General features: G+C 33.2%; 1 protein-coding gene across 3 annotated transcripts in view; it reads left to right on the top strand.

Annotated features, from left to right (window-relative positions):
* LOC123713502 overlaps positions 1-26242 on the top strand; it is a 68006-nt gene that overhangs the window by 31000 nt on the left and 10764 nt on the right. Inside the window, exons 1-4 of one of the 3 annotated variants that reach the window (XM_045667201.1) lie at positions 4197-4316; positions 22169-22416; positions 22678-22824; positions 24997-25107. In XM_045667201.1, coding sequence (XP_045523157.1) covers positions 22287-22416; positions 22678-22824; positions 24997-25107 — 388 coding nt within the window. In that variant the 5' untranslated portion in view covers positions 4197-4316; positions 22169-22286. Of the gene's footprint in view, positions 1-4196; positions 4317-8962; positions 9035-22168; positions 22417-22677; positions 22825-24996; positions 25108-26242 lie in introns of those variants that run through there. The other 2 variants (XM_045667202.1, XM_045667200.1) reach the window with 2 other exon arrangements.

The raw sequence follows: 26242 nt of genomic DNA, 5'->3' as shown, positions 1-26242 counted from the left end.
TCACCATTCGAGCTAATGTTAAATGCGCACATAGAAAGAAAATCCATTGGTGCACAGCTGGGGATCAAACCTACGACCTCAGGGATGAGAGTCGCACGCCGAAGCCACTAGGCCAGCACTGCTCAACTTAGTTACTTCTATATCATAGGATAATCATACCGTAAACTTCGTACCGGATTAGGCAACTACGTTGTTGGGCTACGAACTAACGCAACAGAGACTCATGACGTGGCACGGATTAAGGGGAACTGTTACCGTATCTCCTGTTCATAGCGAGCAAATGGGGCTGTTGGGTTTTAATGGGTATCGGTCCAGCACCTCACGGGAAGACCTCACACTTCCCACGTCACTTTAATAAGTTGCCAAGCGTGATCTGTAAATGTATTTACCACCAGCAATAACAACAAAAGATATTCACCTCACCAATTTTTCTTTTAATGTACGAAATTAAATTACCTTACGGTAAAAGGAAATCGTAAGATTTATACTGTTAAATATTAAATGTCAGGCACCTACTATATACACATAATAAAAGAAATTACCACAAACTGGCTTGTAGCGCCTCCATATATTGAAGCAACTCAACAGATTCTCTAGAGGAGATCTTATTACTAAAAACTATTAATATATCAGCTCTTATCTTATCTTTTGTCGCATAAAGCTTCGTTACCATGGCAACAGATTAGCTTAAAAGAACGTCGAAGTTCCGATGAACGCGTTAAAAGATAATTTCGACCAGCTAAAATTATAATTTGAATGTAGTCGAATAAATGAATACGTTAATATAAAAATAAACTTTATGAATGCTCTTAACACGCTCGGTATATATATTGTATTACTAATTTTACTGACTTCATCTGAATATGACGTATAACATTCCATTTAATTAATCTGTGGTAGGAACAATAAAAAACAACATTTAGTTGTTCAAAAACAAGTTACATTGTTTTAGCAGATATTGGAGTCCCTGAACTAAGTCCAGTAAGACCATCATGTACATCAGGGTGCTCGGCTCTTCCAACGGTTTAATAAAATTGTGACTTGACAATCGTTACCAAAACACTATATAAAGAAAAATATAAAGCTGAGACTTATTACTAAAATAAAGATACAGGTTTACGTGATTGAGACGTTTGTACACACCAGAAGTGAATGACTGTGATAGTATTAGGGAAGGGATGGATGGAATAGGAAGTGCTAGTGTAAAAGAGTGTAACAACATTGTGAAAATAAAAATGGTTAAATAATTCTTGGACTAGTAATTCAGTTTTTTCATGGTTTACTGCATAAAGCCACTTAGTACTTATTGTTTTAATTTCGTTTAATAACCTAGGGTCAATAGTTAGTCGTATAGGATTTAGATTTGTAGACGGATCTAACATATCGCTTTTGACATACTATCATAGTCTCGACTCTGAATATTGTAAGTTATAAATATAGTCTAATAATACTTTAACAGTAGTAATCACCTTACCGTAGAACAATCCAAGAAAGACGGCCTAGTTTTTCGACTGTGTCATACAAAGTGTTTACCGTTTCACTGATTTTCGTTCAATATGCTAAAAAACTTTGGCATAGTAGCTTTCACGTACGACTTTCATTGAAGGACAATGTCGTAAAGAAACCGCCATGCCTTAGACCCAAAAGTTAACGGCGTATGATAGGCACAGAAGAAAACGATCCCTTTTCAGAGACATACCTAAAAGGTGACACTGTTATGTTTCGTTACGTTATGCCCAATAACGGACATATGTAAACTTACACATATATTAAAAATGGTGTGGAGTGAGGAATTTGAAATTAAAATTTACGATCTTATCTAGCTGCATGTAGCCTCTATAAATCGTTTTAAGTTGAAATTTTTATGCCTAATTACAATATTAAAATGTTTAAAATTTGTCCACAAATATCATATTTCTGATACATTCAATATTTATGTTCCAATCAAGATTCCTCAAGATTGAATGCAACTTTAATTAAATGCTAAAGAACGCTATGGGAAACTGAAGATTTTAAATGACATATGTATTTGCCTTGTGACTACGGGGGGTTGAGAACTATGGCTTCCCAACCTTTTTTGGGCCATGCTCCACATTAGCCTTTCTAAAATTATTTAAAAAATCCACCTTATGTAATATATATAACTGTGTAACATACATAATTTTCAATATAAAAAAACCTAACCATTTTAAACAAAGTTAATGAAATGAAATGACCATTTGAAATGATATGTCAGCGTCGGGACAGCGCTCCTTTTGACAGTAAATATGTTCTATTTGTGTTTTCATTATCATAGAATAAATGAAAATATCTTCTGAAGAGAATGTTGAAAAAATTTAGAATATTGGTGTATAATAACAGAAATGGTGAATTTTTTCACATAAAAATGCACATTTTACCATATACTTGTAAAATATGTAAATATGTAAATGACAGATTTTAAACATAGTTAGTAAGATTTCGAAGACATATAACGAAAAACTGAAAAGGATATTACAAATAATTTTAATAACTTTTCGAATCAACAACTATCAAATTGTCCCCATGTGGGCCCCATGTTGGGAAGCACTGGTTTAGCCGAAATTAATTAATAAATACCTAGTCCAACCATAAGTTATGTTACAAATGAAAATGCATTTTTGTTAATGAATAATGTAATATTATACAGTACATTAAAGTCTCAGCAAAAAATAAAAAAAATCTATTCGAAATTTTGGCTTTTAACCAAGCTTTTAATCTGTTTGGCCACGGATCTATGGATTTACGCACTGTTTCCAAGGGAAATTGCCACTGCTTGCTCCAAAGATTCGGAATCCATGTACCGTGTTATAGGAAGGATTACTATGGATATTAGATTCAAGTCTGCCAGGCCTACACGATTTTGACCTTCATCTGTATGATTTTGACCGTACAATAGTTCTAATAAATTTATAGATGTATAACAATAACCAAGCTTTGCTTTATCTTGATTCTTGGCTTATCTGTACTTTCTACAACACTGTGAAATGTATACTAATACTAGCGGATCCGAAAGACGTCCTGTAGACGCGTCTTACATACAAAAAATATGAATGACTCTCGACTCCGCTTGAACACAAAAAAATTCATCAAAATCTATCCAGCCGTTTAGGAATTTAATTACGAACACATGCACGGCAGATTTAAATATATAGCAACTGTTTGTAATATTGTAATATATAGTAAATAACCTTGATACCGACAGCCTTCTGCCGGGCTGATTTGTGAACGGACGGATCCAGGACGCCACCTAAACGCGCATTCATTCAAATCGGTCCAGCTGTTTAAGTGGAGTTCACACACGTACAGTACACGTACGTACGAATTATATATCTAAAGATTAAGAGGAATGCTTAGTATGATTATAAACTAAAACCATATCAGAATGCTACATTATACCTAAGTAACAAAGGCTTTATTAATTTCCAATAATGTCCCAAGTGACTTTTTCAATATACAGTGATATTGCAGGCTACTCGATTGTTTAACTTGCATGGATCTGGTTAGTGCTGCGCCTTTCTAAAGTTCTCATGTCATTTTCACACATGTATATCCTTTATATAACATATGTTACGTATCTAATTGTCCTCCTCGTAACATGTGAGATGTTTGAGAGTTAAAAAAAATTGTCCAGAGACTAGGAATATTAGTGGCATTATCTTAGACCCACCTTTAACTAATTCTAAGTAGAATGCACTCCTAAGAGATTCCAATCACATACTCAAGCACGCGCTTGAACCCGCAAGGAAATGGAAGCGTGGCCGTCTCTCAAGCAATTCTGGCGACGTACAGATGAGGCAAAGCCAGCCGGAACGACTTGGTGCGAGGTGAAATGCGAATCTGAAGGCCGAAGGCCATCTAGTCAACAATAGTCTAGTCTAGGATATTAAGCCTAGAACGTTATATTTTGACGTAGTCAGACAGCGCAGTGTTGTTGCTGAATCTTACCATTTGCGTTAAATACTAAAAAAAATAATAAAATTGCGCTTATACAGTTAAATTTTTAACAATCCTTTAGAAAGCATCTTTATGTCCGTAAATCAAACATTACAGCAATATACCTTCTTATCCTTTTTGTGTAGAAACATATTAATTGTATTAAACAGATTGGTTTGAAACTGCGTTCGTCCGTTAACCGTCATACCATACAATATTGTGGTGTGTAGGAGCTATATGCCGTTGGACTGGCGGTGCTTAGATCTGCAAAACACTTGTTGCTCAGCCGCCACGCCCGATCAGCGCTAGGAATGCGCGGGAGTTGTGATTAGTGCTTTGAAGTTGTGTGATACGTAATATGGGTAAGTTTTTTAATATTACGATTGTATGATTTTTACGAGTAATTATTGATTTTCAAATTCTTCAAATTCAGCTATTGGATGTTATTATTTTTTTTTGCTTTATGGTGACTGTTAAATAGTTTTGTTATAATTAATACAACATTAACAAATTGTAGTGCAATAGTTATTTTTTTTCAAATTCACTATGAAAATTGTTATAAGTTTTTAATAATAATACATAGCTTCAATCCGTTCAAAAAATGTTTTTCTTAAATAAACAGCCTTCAATGTAATAGGGATATGACATTTCGCCAAACGCGCCAATAGGGTTTTGTCTTTATAATATATTCTCATCAAATCAAATCATCTATCAAAAGACACAGTTTTTGATTAAATACGGTTTTAGTCTGCTAATTCGGAAACAGTAAGACACACGACTCGCCGGCGGAGTTGCGGTCTTTATTAAGTTTGCTGGTTTGCTACACAGAATGCTTGGGAGTCCTTAAGAGACTATAGAATAATTTATAACTAATATTACACAATACCAATTACCACGATAACGATATATTTCCCAATGCGGCTGGTCCTCGTGGGGAAAGCAAACTCCACCACCATATATGTTATGAACGAAGAACAGGACGATATAAAAATTACATTTTATAATTTTACATTTCATTAATAAAGTTATAATAATAATATTCACAAAAATACCAACTATAAAGCTGGTTTTAAACTGAAATTGATGTAAGAGTTGAAAAAAAACATAAAAGCAATGCTTCTTCAAAATGCAATTATTTTGTTTTTATTTTTTTATGATACAGCATACAAAATTACATAAGACCCTTAATTTTTACCCCCCTACGATCAACCCCTACTTTTTATTATAGTAGATAGGTTATTTTTATTGAACTACAAAAAAAAATCCTAGAAATAATATACATGGCAAAAGGACGTTTGCCGGGTCAGCTAGTATAATGTAAAATTCATTAAAAAATATATAAGCGACTTTAATCTCAACATGCCATCTATTGTCAACAATTTTTATTTCGCGATCCACGAAAAAGCCAAAAAGTTAATAAAACAGTCAAGCGTCACTGTAAAATTATAATAAAATGTACATATCGCGCTATTTTTAACAAATCTTTTGTTACTATATGTAGTTTATATTTATTACTTTTAAACAAACTCAATCCCCCCAAGGGTCAATGGTTGAAATCATCAGTTTCACGCCGTCAAACACTTTTGTTACAAATATAAAAGAAACTCGCATCAATAGTGAAAAAGTTGAGAGTTCTTACAAATTACTTATTTTTAAATGTAGCGCAGAAATATGTCAGCCCCACGCGCAAAACGGGACTTCATACTTCCCTTTAAAATAATACAATGCGTGTAATATTCAATTTTACACAACGTATTGAAAAATAGATATTCTTTATATAATTACATGATCAGTTAGTTAAATTTATGTTAATTTAGAAGTGGATCCGTCAAGATTAATAGATTTGCATAGTTTATGTGTTTAAAGCATGAGGTTTAATTAACGATATATTATATTAATGCATTGATATTTTAAAATATTTTTTTTACATATTAAATTTAGGATCTAACTTTCTTGTAATAGTTTTTAATTTAACGATACATTTGTTACATCTGTTTTAAAAGGATATTTACAAGTGTATCCGTAGTACAATAATTAAAGATACGACTACTTTTGTACACATTATCTTTTGTTTTTAAAACACGGTCGTATTTTATAGAAAAGGGGGCAAACGGGCAGGAGGCTCACCTGATGTTAAGTGATACCGCCGCCCATGGACAATGTCTCACTGCCATAGGGCTCGCGCGTGCGTTGCCGGCCTTTTAAGAATTTGTATTATATTAAAATAAACATGCAATTTGAATTAAATGATACGCTGTACAAAACAGTTCGATATTTGATGTATTATAATTAGACATACATGAAAAAAGATTCCAAAACTGTAAAAATCGGAGTTAAACAATTTCACTGTGAAGCAAGCAAACAGATAGAGACAGAGAACAGAAAGAGTTAAATGTTGTCTAGTTTTTTTTTTCTCACTTTCATATCAAATTTATGACGTTCTATACGTTTCAAACTTTTGCTATTAATATTTCTACACCCAAAGCAAATATTATGTATTTTTATTACTTCCGTTTGATAAGTATTTTCCTCAACGCTTTTCCTTATACTAAATCAAAACTAATCTTATAACCCCATATTTGATATATACTTTATTTATTGATTTATTAGTAATATCACATATCCTTATTATAAAGGAAAACACGTACACAATATACATAGCCAAAACAGATTATAAACAAAATGTATTAAACAGAAAACATTATTAGATTATTATACATTAAACATTAATAGACAAAAAAAAAATTAGACCTTAAACAAACGACAATTAATTCTTAATATAAAAAATTGTTACTGCTAAACAAAGTGAAGGTCTTTCCGCTTCTTCAAATATTTCCATAATTAGCTAAAACCCGAAACATTTGCGAATTACGCAAATAACTCTTGTTCGTACGTGGCATAAGGAACAATATCTTGTCGCAAACGGTGTAGGGAGTCTTAAAGAAATTTACGATAGCAAATAGAGGCTATCTATCCGCACATTATACGTAAAAATAATAAGTCTTTCTGACTCAGCCCTTACTACAATAAGTCTAAAGTAAATATTTGCAAGAATCCGCATAGCTAACGAAATATTGATACTGTTTAAAACTAAGGAATTTCACATACTTTTTTTATACATGCTTTTACAGCTTTTATACATTTTAAATACTATGGAAACCAAGACCAAACCGCTTCTGAGATAAACAAAATAAAGGTATTTTATAAAATTTACGTTTAAATTTACGACTTGTCTATACCAATTTGGCATATTTGCATTTCAAGTTTTCAAATAATACAGTTATTAGTTTTCAAATAATATAGTTTCAAATAATATGCATTTTATAGACATCGTATGGAAAGTTGCGCCGAAATTTAACTCATTAATTGTGCAAAAGTGATCAATATAGCGTCGACTATTTTAAATTCAGCACATTAGTGGGAATGAGTGATGCATAATTAAATAGAAATTGCATATGTAATATACTTTTTTGGCTATAAATTACGTTAATTAATATTATAAATCTTTTGTCGATAACATTAAATAATAATAAGAGAGAGAGAACAATAAATAATAATAATAATTCTGTAATAAATAAATAAATAAATACGTACAATACGTAAATGTAAATTTATTTTGCTTATATGTAACATCAAACATACGTACATTACATACATACATACATTATTATTATTATTATTATTATACGTGTTGCAAATTTCACTAAATGCATATAATTTTTCCATTGCGCCTGGATTTGACATAGGACAGACGACACATTTTTTCACCTTCAAATCAGCATAACTATTAAACCATTCAAAATAAAGTACTTCTTCGCCTGAGCTTGTGTTGTATGTGCTGGGTGAGACCGTAACTTATCGGTAAATTGTTTTAAAAAGTAATAAATGTTGCGTGACTGTGAAATGGCCTGACACCTGAGGCGTCATTATCAGTAGCGTTAAAAGTGTAAGTGAATATTTATTGTTATTAATAAATAAAAAATATATCACTTTATCTGAAGACGTAAAATCTTTGTAATTGGTTTAAGCTGTTGAGTTATATAATTGTAAAGAACGCAGAAGAAACAATTTGTAAAATGTGTACCTATCGCCCATTTTAAATATGTTTATGGTTAAGTACCATAACCATATTGATGTGAGATTTTATTGGCTTGTTATATTATCGTACTTTACTGGAAATCGTTTTTATAGTTTATAAACTAACGACCACTTATGTAAATAAGTTTATGGTTAGAAAATATGTTAGAAATACGTTTACTTATATGGCTATACAGCCATGCGATCAAGGCCATGAAATACATTATTATTATTAAGCCTTTATTGCTGGCACTCAGTATAATATATTAACACTTATTTAAGTGATATTACGTAATCTAATAGATCATATGGCCCGGCTTAGACAATCAGCGTGTCCTGTGACACATAGGCCTCTTCCAGCTGCTTCCATTATTTTCTGATGCTAGCTCTTCTTGTCCAAGTTGTGCCTCCTATTCTCTTTATATCGTCTCCCCATCTCTTGCTCTGTCTTCCTCTTTTCCTTCGTGTAGTTGCCATTCTGTAATAAATGAATTACATACTTAACTCATTTTTCGTCTAGGTATTTGCTTGTTAAATTGTATGATTACGTATTTACCAAATTAATATTTTTACAAATCAAATCAAAATAATATGTTTTATGGAAACTATACACTTATGAACGACAATGGAAGATCTATACTACAAATTGCCTCATCTAGGGCGTAGAGCGATTGAAAACTGCCAACAAACTTTCCGCCACACTTTTTATTCGCCGAATTCTTGATTTACAGGTAAATGAAATGTAAAGAACTACAACTACCAATACTTCACTTGACATATTAAAATAAAGATAGTAAAGCCTTTAGAGGCACGTAATTAGTTGTTAAATCTGACTCCTGTAAAATACAAAAACGTGTTGTTTAGATAAGTTATTGTATAGCATTATATTACCTGTTTCAGGTATGGCTTAAGACGCTATGTTGTCTACACCTTAGAAGTACATAAAAAGAAAAAATAATTTATTTTAATTATTTTTCAACTCAAGTCAACACTGCATTGTAATGTAAGTCATTATGCTTTACACTAGTATACGACCTCCGACGGAGTGTAGGCCTCCTCCAAATTCCACTTCTAATTCTGCCCCGCTATCCCCTTTATTCCATCTTACCAAGTGTCTGGTAAGCGTCTTTCTTCTTCCCACTAAGCCATTCCAAGTAAGGGTCTTCTTCACTCATCTGCCATCCCGAATGTGTGTGCGACCGGCCCATTTCCATTTTAACTCTTTTGTATGTGTTACGACTTTTATGTTTGTACGGCTTCGTAAAACACCGTCTCTAACTTTGTCTTTAAGTTTCAATCGAAGATGGAACGCTCCATAGCTCTATGGTATACTCCAATCTTCTTTTGAGCGTCTTGTTGAAAATCCACGATTGGCATCTATATGACAGACACATAAATATGGAAGTAAAAATTCAAATTTCAATTAGAATATGGAAATACATTTTCTAGGAAGTAAAACATAATTATATAATCTTAATACTGTTATAGGAAGCAAAAAGTATTCCATTGTAAGTTTAATATAGGTGTGAGTTACACTTTGACACGTATTGATGAAATGTTCCCATAGATGTTTCCGTAATTGTGGACTTCTTAAATGTTATAACAACTTTGGCATAGTTTAAATTTCATTATATAAATTGTTTTTTTACATTTGAATTAGCGTATTCACGTTAAGAATTAATATTCATGAATATTCTTACAAGACGTAACAACGACATGGGCCTCTCGGGCTCGATTAGACGTTGAGTTATAATAATTTCCAGCAAAAGTTGTTTCGAAGGTACAAAAGACCGGTTAGTATAGAAAATATCTGGTACATCTTTTGTGTGTGGGATTTGGAAGAGGCCTTTGCCAAAAAAGGGCACAAAGATACAGGAGGCGCTTTCGGAAACTGGACTGCGAGGTTTCTGTTTAGTTTTGTAATTTAATACCAATAAAAAGCGGACCGTATCTTCCTTCTTTCTGATTTCTTCTTCTTGCCATAGTCATTTTGTATGATGATTTGATATTTTTAAAAGAGTACCGAGAGTTTTTTACGCCGGCTTTTTCTCTCGGCCTACACCCTCTGTCTTCTTTACCGTTGAGTAGGGATGTCTACCGATTCAAATTTAATGACGTGTTATTACACGTCATACAAGTATCAACACTTATTAGTGATATCTGTATCTTATATTCCATAACAAACGTTTTTTTGATACTTAAAAAGAATGTGATAGAAATATAAATTAATGTGTTTAGATGTAAAAGAACCTGAAATAATAGGCTATAATTATACACACGCTGTAGTTATTGTAATGGGTACAACGTATTTATGTTTATAATAACTTTGTGAATCATTAGTGGTGTCTAGGTCTTATTTCAATAATTGAAGTATGAACTAAATATACTTTCTACTATTCTGCAAAGCCACAGATCCTATTATTTCAAATAGTTCTGTTTTGTGAACATAATTTTATAAGTCGTGGAAAACCATGACTTATAAAATTATGTTTAAACTTATATTTGTCGGACTTAATAAGCTGGTCTCTTCCTCTCAAATTGTATTTATTTATTTAAAAGAAAATTGGATTTTAAATGCAATTGCATTCCACGGAGTTTTATGTTCTTCACTTCAACAAAGTAAGCGCAATTTCGATGCAGTATTGTTAAATAAATCATATGAACGTAAATAAATAGTGTAATACGTGTATAATATCTTTAACATTTTTATTTAATTCATATTGATCATAATCTACCTAAACGAGATCATGGTGTATTTTTGCGGAAGCTTTATTGTATATGTTATAATAATATACTAGGGTAACAGGAGGTGACCGAAGAACCTCATTGCTTACTAACAAAACTTCTGGGAACAACACAAAAAACATACTCTGAGCATTATATCTAATTATTATGTAACTGTTAAGTTAATGCGCACGTAAAACGGGAACCAAGACTCTTATTTAATAGGAATATCGTAACATCAAAATATATGTAATCAATCTTTAGCTCCACCGCGTAATAACATCATAATAGTAGACTGAGTAGATTCATACATAACTGTGCGTAGCGTGAGTAAGATGTTAGATATATTCGCAATTCCCGGCAAAACTAATTAAAATGAAGTTATAGAGAAAGATTTTCCCAACAAAGACCACCTTCTTCCATTCTGACTTTACTCTCACAACCCTCAACCAAGCTTTCCCTGCAACTAGTTTTATATTATTTTGTCATCAAATGTTGTGCCTTTTTAGGTTCCTTGCGAGGGTGTCATAATGATAGAAAGAAATAATTACTCAATTCTATTATTTTATTTATGTCTTCGGCGACTGCGAAGATATGCTCTTCTAGCAATGTTGCACATTTGACGTAAGTGAGCAATATTCTCGTTCCACCAATGAACCATTTTGCGTGGTGGCTGGCGCCTCCATTTTGGCGGCATGGCGGCATTTGATATTGCTTTTGCCACATGACGAAGACTAGCTGCTTCATTAACGTCTGTAGGCCAACTAGCAGGCGCACACCAGGCTTGTACAATGGCCGCCTCTTCTGCTAAATCCTTATTTAGACTACTCAAAGCCCAGCGTGGGAAGGCCTGTCTATTACCACCCGATTCGTACCGTCTTTGCGATTTAAAAATATTGAACCTAATATAGCGATGGTCTGACAGAGTCTCTTTATCTTCCGCGACCCTCCAATTTTGCACATAGGGGGCTAGACTTGGTGAAGCAAAAGTTAAATCCACCAAGGATTGCCCCTGCCACCGCACACAGGTTGGAACGTTCCCTCTATTAAGCAGAAAAAGTCCCAATTCAGTATAAAATTCCTCTACAGCTTTACCTCTATCGTTAGTGAAAGTATCACCCCATGTTTGAGATCGGGCATTAAAGTCACCCAATACTATCACTGGCAAACGTGCTCGTTGAATTGGGAGACTTAAGTAGTTCAGAAAAGTAAGAAACTGCGATAGTTCTCTGTTGGGAGAAAAATAGACACCAACTATTATGAGGCTGTTCCACTCAGCCACAACATAACCTATTCCCTGATCCTTTAAAATAAGAGATTTTGTGCTAGATGAGGGTTTTGCACAGTTGCCATCTCCGCGGTTGTATCTATCTTACTTTTGCGCTTAGGATGCGCAACAACTGACGTCCAGACACCATCCTGTTCCTGAGAGCAACTTAGGGTAGGACAAAGACCCTCAAGCCCCGCCTCAACTTGATTATCAGTGGCCCTTTTTTTCTTAGATGGACCCAACTTTGGACCTGCATCGGGCAGCACATTCACGGAGGACCCTACAGGTCGCACTTGCTCTCTTTCTTTTGAGGATGCAAGGGGCGGACGAATGATACTCGCTGGTAATAAGCGGTCCTCCATTCCCGCCAATTTGGCATCGATCATTGCACCGACCGAGCGCATGACCCCACCTTGTATCTCATTTATTAGCGTCTTCATAAAATTTGGATCTTGTGAGGGGTTCACTTCGGAGAAAGTAGGAGCTGATCTTTCCGAGAACTCCCTTCGCAGTGCCTTCAAAGATCCTTCCAGATCAGCAACATGGGTTCGCAGACGTTTGTTATCCGCCTGCAGGCGGCGAGTCTCCTCTGCCACTGAACGAGACGTTAAACATTTAATAATCTCCTGCAAGTCTTTTGCCGCCTTTTGCAGATCGTCAGAATGAGGTTCAGTAAGACTTCCTGGATTTTTTGCAAACTCCAGAAGCTTAGCTGTTCTTATCTCCGCTCTCTGTCGTATATCTACTGCGCCCAGAGATTCAATATCTTCATCAAGAAGAAATGAAGGTTTAATCACAGACTTCTTTCCGACTTCCTTGCGACAAGTCTTACTCCGTAAGTGCCTCTCAAAGACAACTTCCACCGCTTCTTCTTTAGCCTCCTTTAAAGCTTTCCTAGCTTTACCAATACCCACACAATGAGAACTCGGCTTTTTCTTTACAGTCTCCCTCTTTGAAACCCTTCTGTCTCAGTATCAGAAGCAGATACACCGTCGACATCCAGAGGAGCCTTGAAGAAAGACCGTTTACGGGTCTTTGCCACCCCAGATATACTCGATTCCGAGCTACAGTCATCCATTTTATACAAACAACAACACTAATTATCAAACCAAGATATCATTACAAAAAATGTAAATATATATAAATAAATATAAATATATATTCCAGACAACAACAATAGACACACTCACAACGACACAAAAGACAACAAATATTAATATTAATGAAAATACGAAATTACGTCAAGTGGTTAGATATAATTCACCAAATCTATAAGAAATCAATGATTTATATAGTAATTATGTTTACTAATTACATTAATGAGTTTTATACACCAGATGCATAAATTAAGAACCACAAGACTTTGGACCTATTATCCGAAGACTGCGGAAATTAATCAACGCATGACCTTGAACAATTATACCAAAACCAATAAAATAATGCGGAAATTAATCAACGCTAGACAATAACTCTCCTCTTCTTCAAGACACAAACGAAATTCTTCAAACCAAAGACGATCAATACTCGTGAAGAGTAGGTACGTCAACGCATAGCAATAACAGCGTCTGCGCTTCACAAATGACACGTCCGCCTCGGTCGAGAGCTCGACGCGCACCATTTTATTTATATCTAGGAAATTTATTAAACATAATTTTATTTTCTAATACGTGACTACAGACTTGCAGTACTAGCATGACTCTTATAACGAATTCGCTTTGTTGTCATGCTGCAATTTTGGTACTATTCTTTCACTATTGAGAGAAACACAGCTTTCGACAAATTGGGATTGAAACTAATTTTAAAGTTTACTTACTATTCAACTAACACAGTTATCATTACCTGTTTAAAGAAAACATTTTTTTACGGGATTGACACTATGTATTATTATAAACTTATAAATATTTTACATAATTTTAAATTAAAAGTGTTTTCTTTAAATGTGTAAAGCTATGTTAACAAAAGGCAAAACTATATACCTACTATATTACCTTTGTTACAACTTACACCACGTTCAACTATACGCTCACCACCTCACAAATCTGTTTTATTCTAGTTACAAAGCTAATACAGAAGCTTTTTTATCGTTCTGTTTTGGTTTTTGAACAGTTTCCTTTCTTGATTTGATGATTTGATAAATGAGCAATTTCTAGAAAGGAAGCGTGTAGGAAAACCGTCAGATGTGGGAATATAAACAATCTCATTTCTCATGCTCTGTTGACATTACGACAAATACATATGTAATTATTGACTGCTCACTCATCGGTGCTAAGCTTTCGTTACAATTAGTGTTATTTAAAATATGCTATATTTGCTTTTGCTGAAGTAACTTAACAAGAATTTAATATCATGAGGTTTTTAATTATATCAGAGACAAATAAATCAAATCTTGTAAATAAAGTAAATTTTAAAAATGCTTCCGTACTCTCAATCGACAGCTTTCTGTATACCAATAATTTATTTACCCAAGTGTTAAATATTAGAAAGGTCACTACTAAAATCTGAACAAAATAATGTATGATGAAAACATTAAAAAAATATATATAATTTCTAAATATATTTTTTGTATTCACAAGCTGTTATTTAACATTTATAAGCAATAATTAAATACTATTCACCATTTAGTATCTGAAATGAAAGCAAAATAAAAGCATTCTGGATTAATTGTCGCGATAACATTTTAAATCACAATTTAATGCTAAAATATACACCAAAATGATATTTGTGCATAGTCTATCTAGAAACTAGAAATATATGAATCGATACCGTTTAATATGTACATCATTTATAGTATTGTCTTTCTTAGTCAATTTAAGTGTATTATTATCTGCTAGCAGACCCAGACCCAGAAGATCAGGACACACGTTGTCCTGTCTTAACTATGAATATTGATTTTGAATTGTTATAATTAACTAAATTTTTTTTAATAAAAAAAAGTGTAATGCTTAATGTATTGCAAAGCTTTATGATATACAACATTCTTTGTTGGTTTTACTGGCGAGTATATAAATAGTTTTGTTGGTATTCCGACACGGGAACATAGCGACTTTATCAATATAATAACTCCGACCGAAGCATTTGTTTAAAACTATAATCATTTTTCTTACATACACAGCACGCATTCCGTCAATGTTATGTCAAACGCCATAAGGTTATACATGAAAAACGTTTGAATTGTAAAAGCGCTATGCACTGAAAAACAATTTTTTTGATGTAACTAAATAAATCTGGATTACTTAATTAAATTTGATAATTTTTATCTAACAAAAAAAGAATAAGCGAAATCGGCACAGCCGTTCACGCGTGATGCCGTGACCAAGGGAAATAGGGATTCATTTATATATATCATAATGGTATATTATTTGTCTTTTTATGAACTTTTAACGTTTAAGAACTAATAGTGAATGAGACAACAAAAATGAAACATTAAATTTAAGGACATTGTTAGCAAGACCTTTTGCGCGATGTTCCAGTCGTGTCGCAACCAAATGTGTAAAGAACCGGTGATTTTCCAATTCAATTCAATATTTCCAGAGGTAACTGTAAATGATAATGAAAGTCCGCAAGTAATACATCAAATTGAAGGAAATTGTTGCCGGCATCTTTCTCGTTTCGCAACAGTAAAAATATCTATTAAAAATGGTGTCATTCCAATTCAATATTTCCAGAGATGAATGAGAATGATGAATTCTAATTCAGCAACATTGGATTAAAGTAAATGGAAAACATATTAATTGTACAGCTTATACAATATGAATATTATATTAAGTTAGCACTTCGATCATTCTTTAATAACAATTTGATTATCATGCCTATAAATCAATTTACCAGTGAGAATCATTTGTTTCAATGTATCATTAATAATACTGACTCAACGAGGTATAGACAAAGAGATGGATAAAGGTTTTACAAACATATTAGGTGGGTTGAAAAGTTCATAGACTAACATATAAAAAAACTTTGATAGAATTTAATTTGCTTGTTCAATATAGCCGTTGAGAGCGATGCAATGGTTATACCGGTCATACAATTTTTATAGAAGGCTTCAGTTTCGGTATTACCTCTGCGTTATAGCAAAATGTCAAGCGCTCTTGAGGTCTGAGAACAGAAAAAAATGGATTTTTTTAAAATACTGTATATTTGTTTAGTTAAAAATACAATTAATTATTGTATCCTACTCGTGTAAGATTTCACTTATTAGTAAGTTAAGTCTAATTTTACAAAATGTTAAAATATTAGGAACACAGAAAGCTTTCTGAAGATTGTTTGACAGACTCAAACCGACCTTTCTCGAAGACAAACCAAACTTATAAATTAATTAAAGTGGTGTGATGAAATGTCCTTATTATTTTACTTGACAACACGTTTAATTATGTGAAAAACTTAACAACTTAACTTTAAAAACTCGTTTATATATATATATATATATATATATATATATATATCCTACCTTATCAAGTACTTTTTTAAACGCAAAATTAACGAATTTAATTTTAAAAATAAGATCGTGCCGCGTGAGATTTTATAAACGTAACGTTAAATGTATCAAGCTCTGGGTCTATGTCATTGGTTGCGCCAGTGCCCAATACAACTTTGACTTGTGATTTGTCACAATAGGTTAGGCCCATAATAAATGTCCAATAACTGTCTTACACATTGTTAACTCGTCGCTTTATTGGATAATATTTACATAATTGCTACCTGCCCATACATCAATGCGACATTATTGTTACTTTTTATTGTATTGTGTATTGAGTTTCAAACTGGTTTTTGACTTTCTCACACTTTGTTATAGAAGTATAAAGGTTACGAACCGTTTTATGACTTTATTGAGATATTTATATTATGAGATTCATAAATTAAAATCAACATCAAAGTTTTATCCACTGAGGTGCAACTTTGGCATTATATAATTCTAATAAATTCCGATGCCGTGTTGTAATTTATCATTATGCTACAATAATTAATAATTCGCATTTCATAAACAAGCTTTAGATTATAACGGTTAAAAATCATAGTTAAATTAATGTCGTTTCAGTCATTTTTAACTAACGGGTCTCAGCTTGTAATTAGTATGAAAGTGTTATTTGGACACAGATTATGTCAAGAAAAACCGACGATTCGCCATAACCGTTATTTATTAAAGAAGTCAAGTGTCATGTAGATTAATGATATCGACAGCATTTTGGTATTGAAACTTTTTAACTAATATAAAAGCGTATTTATTGCTTTAATAGAAATATTATAAAGCTGGAACTGGTTCGAATTAAAAAATGTCTGTTTATTTATTTACAATATTACAGCATACTTTAATCAATAATTAAAGACTAGACTTACATACTATCTTCAACTACTAACAATGCTTTCTACTTAAAAAATAGCTCCACTCAGACAGCATGGCATGAATCTGGGATCTGAAATACTTTTTAGGCATAAACCCAAAATAACTTTATTCATATAGGTAAACAAGTACACTTATGAACGTCAGGATCTTTTTTGCTGCATAATAACTTCTTAGTTATTATGCAGTCTATCATCCATTTATACAGAAAAAAACTAAGGCCCGTATATTTATTACTCGATGATTTAAGTTACTTACGGCAATTGTGGTCATAAACAATCAACGAAATCTATCGCTGAACTTAGGTCAAAACAATATTATAATGGTATTTTTGGGTAGGATACAGAGTCGAGACTTATCGCTAAGTATGACTGTTGTATGTCAAAAAGGTAGCTTTGACGTGGAAGACTGAAACTTACGCTTACCGTCTACGAATTAAACGACATAGTAAAGAAATAAAATTACGAAAATTAGTTCAAAATAATGTTACTTGCGGAGGTTACTCAAACAGATGTTTTGGATGACTATTACGTTGTTTAAAGTGTGTGTTTTAAGTAAATTGATGAATCTTTATTTATTTTATCAAATAAAAGCTGATGTTGTCGTCTGTAACGCCTGAAGCGTAATAGTTAACTGTCACATTTTGTAATAAAAGTATTTCACTATACAATTATTAAATAAATAAGTTTTTAGACTCTCAGTAATTCTGATGCACGTTTCTATTAGTTTAAAATGTAATCTGGCTTAAACTATGATCTATTATGATGAACTTTATTCTGAACGAGAAATAAATTCGTTAAACCGTAAAAAAATATATTATCATAATAACTTGGTTTAAAAAGTATGTCAAGCGATAAAAAGTATTATAACCACACTAGAAGCGGCAAATTGTTTTTTAATCAAATCTTTATAATTCGCCAATTTTGTGTAAACGTAGAACAATTATTAAAATATAATTAATTGATCGGTAATAATCGTAAATTGCTTTTGAATATTCATGAAGATTGATCATTAGAATCATCGAATTAGCATTTAAAGGGCCCTCACAAATTAAGATACGGAATTTTTTAAAGCGGCGTATTGCACCATAGTCATATTATATGTGGCCTAATCCGTCGTTCAATCAACAACCTAGTCTCTGAACAGCGCCGTTCAATTAGCAGCCTGAATTGATTAGCCACGTAGCAAGCGGGCCCGCCAATCTGTGGGCTCCGCGCTGCAACGTAACCGTAATAAAACATCCACTTAAAAATCTAAAACTCGATTTAGTCACGTTAAATCCTAAAAATAAGTAGGTATTTTACAAACTTTTTATGTTTAATTATAATCGACATATTTTTACCACATCGACCTTTCAAGCGGCCAGATTTTTATAAAAACGTCTTAATCATTTCACTTTGTTGAATAAAGATTTGATTAAAGGCTATATCGAAAGTGTTCCTTTGCCAATATTGCATTCAGAAAAAAGGGCCTTCTGTGCCTCACATATGCTGGCTTATTTTTGGTTTTAAGGCAAGCAGGTTTCCTCACAATGTTTTCCTTCATCGTTCCAGCGAATGTTAACATGCACACATAAAAGCGAAAGCGCGAAAGTAAGTCCATTGGTGTACAGCGGAGGCGCAAACCTACGACCTCAGGGATGAGAGTCGCACTCTAAAGCCACTAGGCCAACAGTGCTCTTAATATTGAAGACAAGACAAGAGCCGAAGCTCATAATAAATCCTTGATGGAGTGGAATCCCTACTCAGTAAAATTTACTTAAAATAGAAAATTTCTTGAACGCCTTCATAGGTAAAAGATCTCTAATAGGCAGGCCACTCCTCCACTTCACATCGAACTTAGCATTAACTTTCCTAAAGCAAAAAGTATCAATAACTTACGTATACAAAACACTTGGGTACACTGAAAATGTTTAGAACTGGCCAGTTAGAAACGTTTCTAATTAAAACTTTTTTTGATTTTGAATTTTATAAGTCTTTGGTAACCTAATGTAGTATATTGCATTCATTTGTCATCTGTTTTTGTGAATTGGCGGAAAATCTAAAACTCATGTTACAAGTGAAAATGAACCTAACGCGAGAATAATTTCGGTCAATGATTTATTATGACTTTCGTTGTGGGCTTATCTAACAACAAAGCTATGATATGCTGCCATTAGCATTTCTTAATGAAGCCTCATCTCGTGCCATCATTTACAATTGGTTTAGCGAGTTTAAGCGTGGACGTAGCAATCTTAATGATGATCCACGTGACTTCCTTTAACAGCAACTACTGAAGATAACATCAGTGCTGTACGACGCATGATAGAGGAAAATAAGAGAGTGACCTATCAGCGGATACGGGCAAGCCTAGGCATTGGTATGAGTCAAACTCAAAAAATATTACTCGAACATTTAGGCGTCAGGAAGCTTTGTACCGGATGGATTCCCCATACTTTAACGAAACCACGACGACTAGAAACACCTTCGCATGGACTGGTGTCGCCAAATGTTAGATAACTTCAACGGCGGTGACTCAAATGCTGTATTTGACATCGTCACAGATGATAGAAGCTGGATATATTGCTACGAACCCGAAATCAAAAGACAATCAGCTCAGTGGGTGTTTCCTTTCGATGATCGGCTAACTAAGGTAAAGAAACGAAGAAGTCAAGAAAAAAAAGGATTGCCTCAATCTTTAGTCGGAAAGGTCATTTCGCGACAGTTGTGCTAGAAGATGGAAGGACAGGTACTGCAGACTGGTATGTCAATCGCTGTTTGCTTGTTGTCTTGGATAAAATGCGAGAGCAGGGCCCTCGAAGCAGGATCCTCCTTCACCACGACAATGCTTCAGCGCACTGCACAAAACAGACTGTTGATTATTTCTGAGTCATCCGCCATACAGTCCTGACCTGGCGCCCTGTGACTTTCATTTATACCCAAGAACTTAAGATAAACTTCGCTTTACGAGCCCTGAAAGCGTACGAAAATGCCATAGAAGAGCTGCTCCTAGAGAGATGCTTTTCTCAGTTATTCCATCGAATGCGACGATGTGTAGAGAAGAACGAAGATTACTTCGAAAAACAATAGAAGTATTGGCAACTTTCTACATTAAGCCATTTTTCATTTTCTAAAAATTCTCAGTGTTACCTTGGTATCTACCAGGCTCCAACTTAAATCTTTAATTAGCGCCTGTGCACTTGAACCCCAAGAGTTTCTACTCCAAAGGTAACACAACAAAAAAAAACTCCATCAAAATACATCAATTCAATAAAAATACATTTAACATTTTGTTCCTTTTAAAGGTGGCAGACCTGTTTAGTTAGTTAAAAAACCCCAGTTAAGTCGATATAGACGATAATAAATTTGTGTCAAATATTTGTAACGGACAAATCATAATTCCGATATCGTATGCATAATTAATTCCAAGATATACCGATTTCGAAAGTATTTACGTGATAAATTTTCTCTTTTGAACGTTTTATGAAATGCTTGAATGCGATTAGCAAAATACTTATCGCGGGCACAGCGGGTAGCTTGTTTGTTTTTTTAACTAGAAAATAGCGATAAACTTTATTAGTTATTTGACGTAGAACACGTTGACCACAAATTTAATACGTATTAATAACGGAATCCGACCTTGAGCACAATGTTATTCATAGACCTAATTTATTACTGGTAGCGTTAGCTCATATAGTACCTCTTATTTTCTCCCCTCAATTAATGAGAGAACGCCCTTGGTGAGACCATACTTGGAAAGAGCTTTATTTTTGTTCTAGAAACAAATGCTTTTTCAAATAAATGTGTTCTAGAAACGCTTTTTTTATAGTGTAAACACACTTTTTTATTACATATAATGCTTAATACTTACAGTTTCAGGTGTCATTGATGATTTCATTCATTTAGTTATACTGTACCTGACTGTATATTGACCGTTGCTAGGTCGCTTCTGCACCTTCCATTTTACAAGATAACAATTACACTTTGCAAAATAAATTTCAGCTGTTAAAGTATTTTACAGCTGTTATTCGTAAGTTAATTCGGGGCCCGTGGCAATTTCTTTTGATGGGGCCCTATCAGTAAAAATCACCACGTTGTACTCAGTTTAATTTTAATAAACTTCGAGACTTTCAGCACTCAATTACACGTTGTATGTGTCCCACTAATGCCAAAATAATAACTCCTCTCGCCTAAGAGAGGTAATGGTTGTAGTCCACACGCTAGTCCAATGCGTATTGCATTCATCCATAGAACATAATATTTCAATGCATTCATCAAATATTCGCTAGTTTTTTGGCGAAGGAAACGTGAGGAAACCTGCATACATTTACAATAAAAATGGCCTCCCTTTGGGTCGGGGGCCAGTGTCATTGCCAGCCCTGCCACCCTATTGTTGCGCCACTGAACCTTTTTCTAAGTTTTAAAAACATTGTTTGGTTTCTAGTCTAAGCTACGATTGTCAAACAGTGCGGGTTTTGTATGTTTGAAGTATTGCAACCCTTCAAGCAAACACATTTATGCGTCTGTAGGCAACTCGACACAATTCTTGTTGTCGGGAAATAAATCTCCTTCTTATATGCTATATGTGTTATCCACTTCTTATATGCTATATATTTATTAGCACACTGTTAGTGTACACACAAAATAAATCTAAAGCAATCAGTAATAGGCCGCCTTATCGCTAATTCGTCGATCTAGATTAATTATAATTAGTTATCTGAATTCGTTACAACTGTGTTACAATAAGTGAATTAACATGATGAACTGTTTTTAACATTTCCCCTATTTCAACGAAACAATATTTATTTCACATTTCTATTGTTACAGATTAAAAAAATATTATTAAACAAAATGTTTCCACCTCGAGGTTTAAAATCTTTAGCTGTGTACCAACGCCATCTGTCGTACAACATAAAAACCATAGAAGGAATATTATAAAGCTGGTATGGGGCGTAAGATGGCGCTTGTTCTCGTTCTGATGTTAGTGATGACTACAACAAGTGCAAACACAAACGGAGAGATGGCGCTAGCTAACGTCACACGAATGGCATCGGGAGATTTATTTTCATTAGTTGGTAAGTGTTTTAATATATTTTCTAGTATTAAAATGTTCTAATAATCTTTTTGTAATAACTCCAGTTACATAATAAAAAAAATGAATATTACAAAACCTATATTTCTCAAAACTTTTGTGGCAATTTTATTTCTTATACTGTATTGTTTTAGTGGAACTCTGAGTACTTCTTAAATATAATTAGTTTGAAAAATCTTAAACGAATTTTGTAATACGAAATTTGTACACGTTGCTTTTAGTGTAAAATTTTAAAATATTCCAGGCACTGACTGTGGACTAACCCGTTGCATGGAGGTGTCGCATGGTACAGCACTAGCGGCACTAGGAGGCAGCGGTTGTATGTGTCAATGTCGAAAAGACACGCCCGCCTTCAGAGAAGATCGACGCATATGTGTCAATCACATAGATGGTACAGTGTTGACATTAACGTTATACAACATCAATAGACTGAAAGTTTATAAAAATTCTAACTAAGATTATAAATACATACAAAAATGCTAAAAGATAATCTATATGCCATTGATAGTAAATTTACGGTACTGTACATTACAAAATATTAATTTTATTTAAAAACAATACAAATTACTTAATTGCGACAACTATTTACATTAATATCACACAAGACACATAGAAAAATAACATGTGTACTTATGTACACGCGTTAGATGTTATACTTTTTTGGCGTAACAACATAACAATCTTTTTAAATTTTGTATGCCAAAAGAAGTATAACCTCAAAAACAACACAAAATTATAAAGTAATAAATTAAAATAATATTTATATATATATATATAATTAAAAAAAATTATTTCTTACGGTATGGTCATAACATTTCGACATTACTATATTATATTATATTATATTATATTATATTATATTATATTATATTATATTATATTATATTATATTATATTATATTATATTATATTATATTATATTATATTATATTATATTATATTATATTATATTATATTATATTATATTATATTATATTATATTATATTATATTATATTATGTATATATATATATATATATATGTATACTTACTAGGTGATTTAAAAAACTCGAAACGAACGACGAGTATTTACAACTTCTCGACATAAAGCAGTTGGCTTCGGGCCGGCCAGCACGAGCACTTTCTTCCTCCACACCTAAATATATATTTTTTGTAATTCTCGGTTTTTCTCGATTTCTAAGTTTCAATTCTGAATGTAAGACGTACTTACGTACAAATCATGCCATACAGGAGTCATAATATCGACTGTGAATTTAGTGGCATAGACTTTATGGTCTAAATTCCCAACCGTATTCTATATTTAAATAATACATTGAACCTGTTAGTTCCTAAAGAAAGTTGTAACTTGTCACGTACACGACGAGGGCGTGACGGTCATTTGAACAATGTAAGGTCAGATTTAACAGAAATCAAATAAACAATTCAGTAATTACTAACCACCGTACAAGTGTTGGCGCTAATTTGAATTGTAGTATAGAACAACTGTTTGTGTCATGTCATTGTAGACGATAGGCTATGAGTGTATACTGTAATTGAGACCTTTCACATGCATTATATTTAATTTGTGGATAGGGTTATTTGTAATTGTCCTGTGGAACGCATTACTGTAATAGTGTCAGTCCCGGATTTAGGGGAGGGCAACCTGGGCTGTAGCCAGGGGGACCCCACATTAGATAATCAAATTCCGACTAGTGGACACTAATAAACAAGTTTTCTTTTGATAATAGATTAAATGTTTGTTATTTTTACATGATGATCATGAAACAGAAATCTGAGGCCAAGACTTAAAAAGGTTGTAGCGCCATTGATTTATTTTATTTAAATGTTTGTTAAATACTAAAAGAACTACTACTACTTGGTTTCCCAATAAAGTATGAATTGAAAGACTTAACTGAAATATTTTTATTTTATTTTATTCGCAAAATATTTTAGAGCCACCACTCCTTTGTTGCCCCAAGGAGCAACCTCTCTAAATCCGGCCCTGAAAAGCGTTTCCTCGAAGCGACAATTCTATAGAAGGTTTAGAGTTTATTAAATATCCGTTTAACGAAGGCCTTAAATACTACATAAAATAAAATAAAAATAGTAGTGCTACAACGTTTTTAGGTTGGGTCTCAGATTTATTTATCTGTTTCATGATAAATTGTCAATGTAATAGATAAGTAGGTGATCTGCCTCTTGTGACTCACACACGCCGTCGATTATTTGGGAATAAGACACGCCGGTTTCCTGGCGATGTTTTTCTTTACCGAGCGAATGTTAAATGTGCACATTAGTATTCCAGGTGCACAGCCGGGTTCGAACCTACGACCTCAAGGATGAGAGTCGCACGCTGTACTAGATAAAGACATTCTTAAGCTTATTATAATAATAGCTATCTTGCCTAAAGGGACTTATAATTTGAGATTTCCGTTTATTAATGCCGAGTCACACCTTACACTACATGTATGGAGGATTCAGTTTTAGATTATTCTAGTAAATCTTAATATACAATTCACATTAAACTCATTTTTATTGATTATGTATATAATAATCCTATATATTAACAAAAACCTCTTTTCAGAATGTCCTATGGCAAGCTTCGGTCGGGGTTCAACAAAGCCCCAAATACCGTTTGTCTTCCTACCGTTGAAGGGCCAAATCATATATCCATCGAAAGAGATAATTTTTACAGGTAATAAACTAATTTTACACATTTCTTAAATTGTATATCTACCTACTATGGTTATCTAAAAAAAAATATGCGTACAATTTAGAGTCCATCTTGATTAGCTTATTTATTTTTATTTATTTAATTACATGTAATCTGACATCTATCATACACATTATAAAACAAAACACTTAGTCAATACAGAAAGCCAAAACAGATTACATTGAATAACTGTATATATGTAACAAAAAACAAGTAAGTACTTCCTCACATCTTCTATGGTGAGGTGAAAATATGAATATTCTCATAGCTGGTGTCATAGATAAAACCCGAAACATTGGCGAATTATGGAGGTAATTCGATCTGAGTTTGCTATCCCGGAGAATCATTCAACACATTGTTATTATGGAACATAAGATACAAGTATCACTTATGTCACTTATATATAAAACCTTTTATTTCAGATACTAGGTACATTCAAATCACTATTATTATCATCTACTCTGTTAATTCTTTGGTTTACCCTTGTTGGCGTAGGCCAATGGCGAGATCTGGAGGAGTCCAGATCTCGTCACATCTGCAGTGTACCACTGTCCGCCATGTGTCTCCCGCGGTTTCCTTAATATGATCTATCCATGTTCTATGCTAAATGAAATATGCATAAAAGATATGGATGTTCATGTTTTGTTGTCATAAGAGGATATTTGAGAAATAAAGTTCACTAGCCTCTACACTAGGATTCCCTGTGTTGTAGGCCAGTCTCTTCCTTTTGAAATATTAACTGTATTTTACTTTATGATTTCTTCTTTCTATTTCTTTCATAACACAAATTTATAAAAAAACTATTTTTGCATTTGTTTTATTGTTCTGTCACTATAAATAAAGAGCTGATTGTCAAATGCATATTTAGTTAACATTGATCCCCCATACTTTGGCTAGACATTCTTAGCTCAACTTTCCGCCTACTGTTGCTAAACTTACCTCACCTGTAGTACATTGAGCGTACTTGACTTTCTGCATTTAAACAGCTGTAGCTACTAACTGTGACTTATTACAAAAAATACTATGGACACTTTTGTTAAGGGATAAATTACAAATCCATCAGAACGCTTAACAACTCATTGAGACTTATCATTGAGGAACTATATCAGCTCAAGTG

This window comes from Pieris brassicae, chromosome 8, assembly GCF_905147105.1.
Source record: "Pieris brassicae chromosome 8, ilPieBrab1.1, whole genome shotgun sequence".
In the NCBI taxonomy this organism is placed as follows: Eukaryota; Metazoa; Arthropoda; class Insecta; order Lepidoptera; family Pieridae; genus Pieris; species Pieris brassicae.
This window is presented reverse-complemented; position numbering and strand designations above follow the sequence as displayed.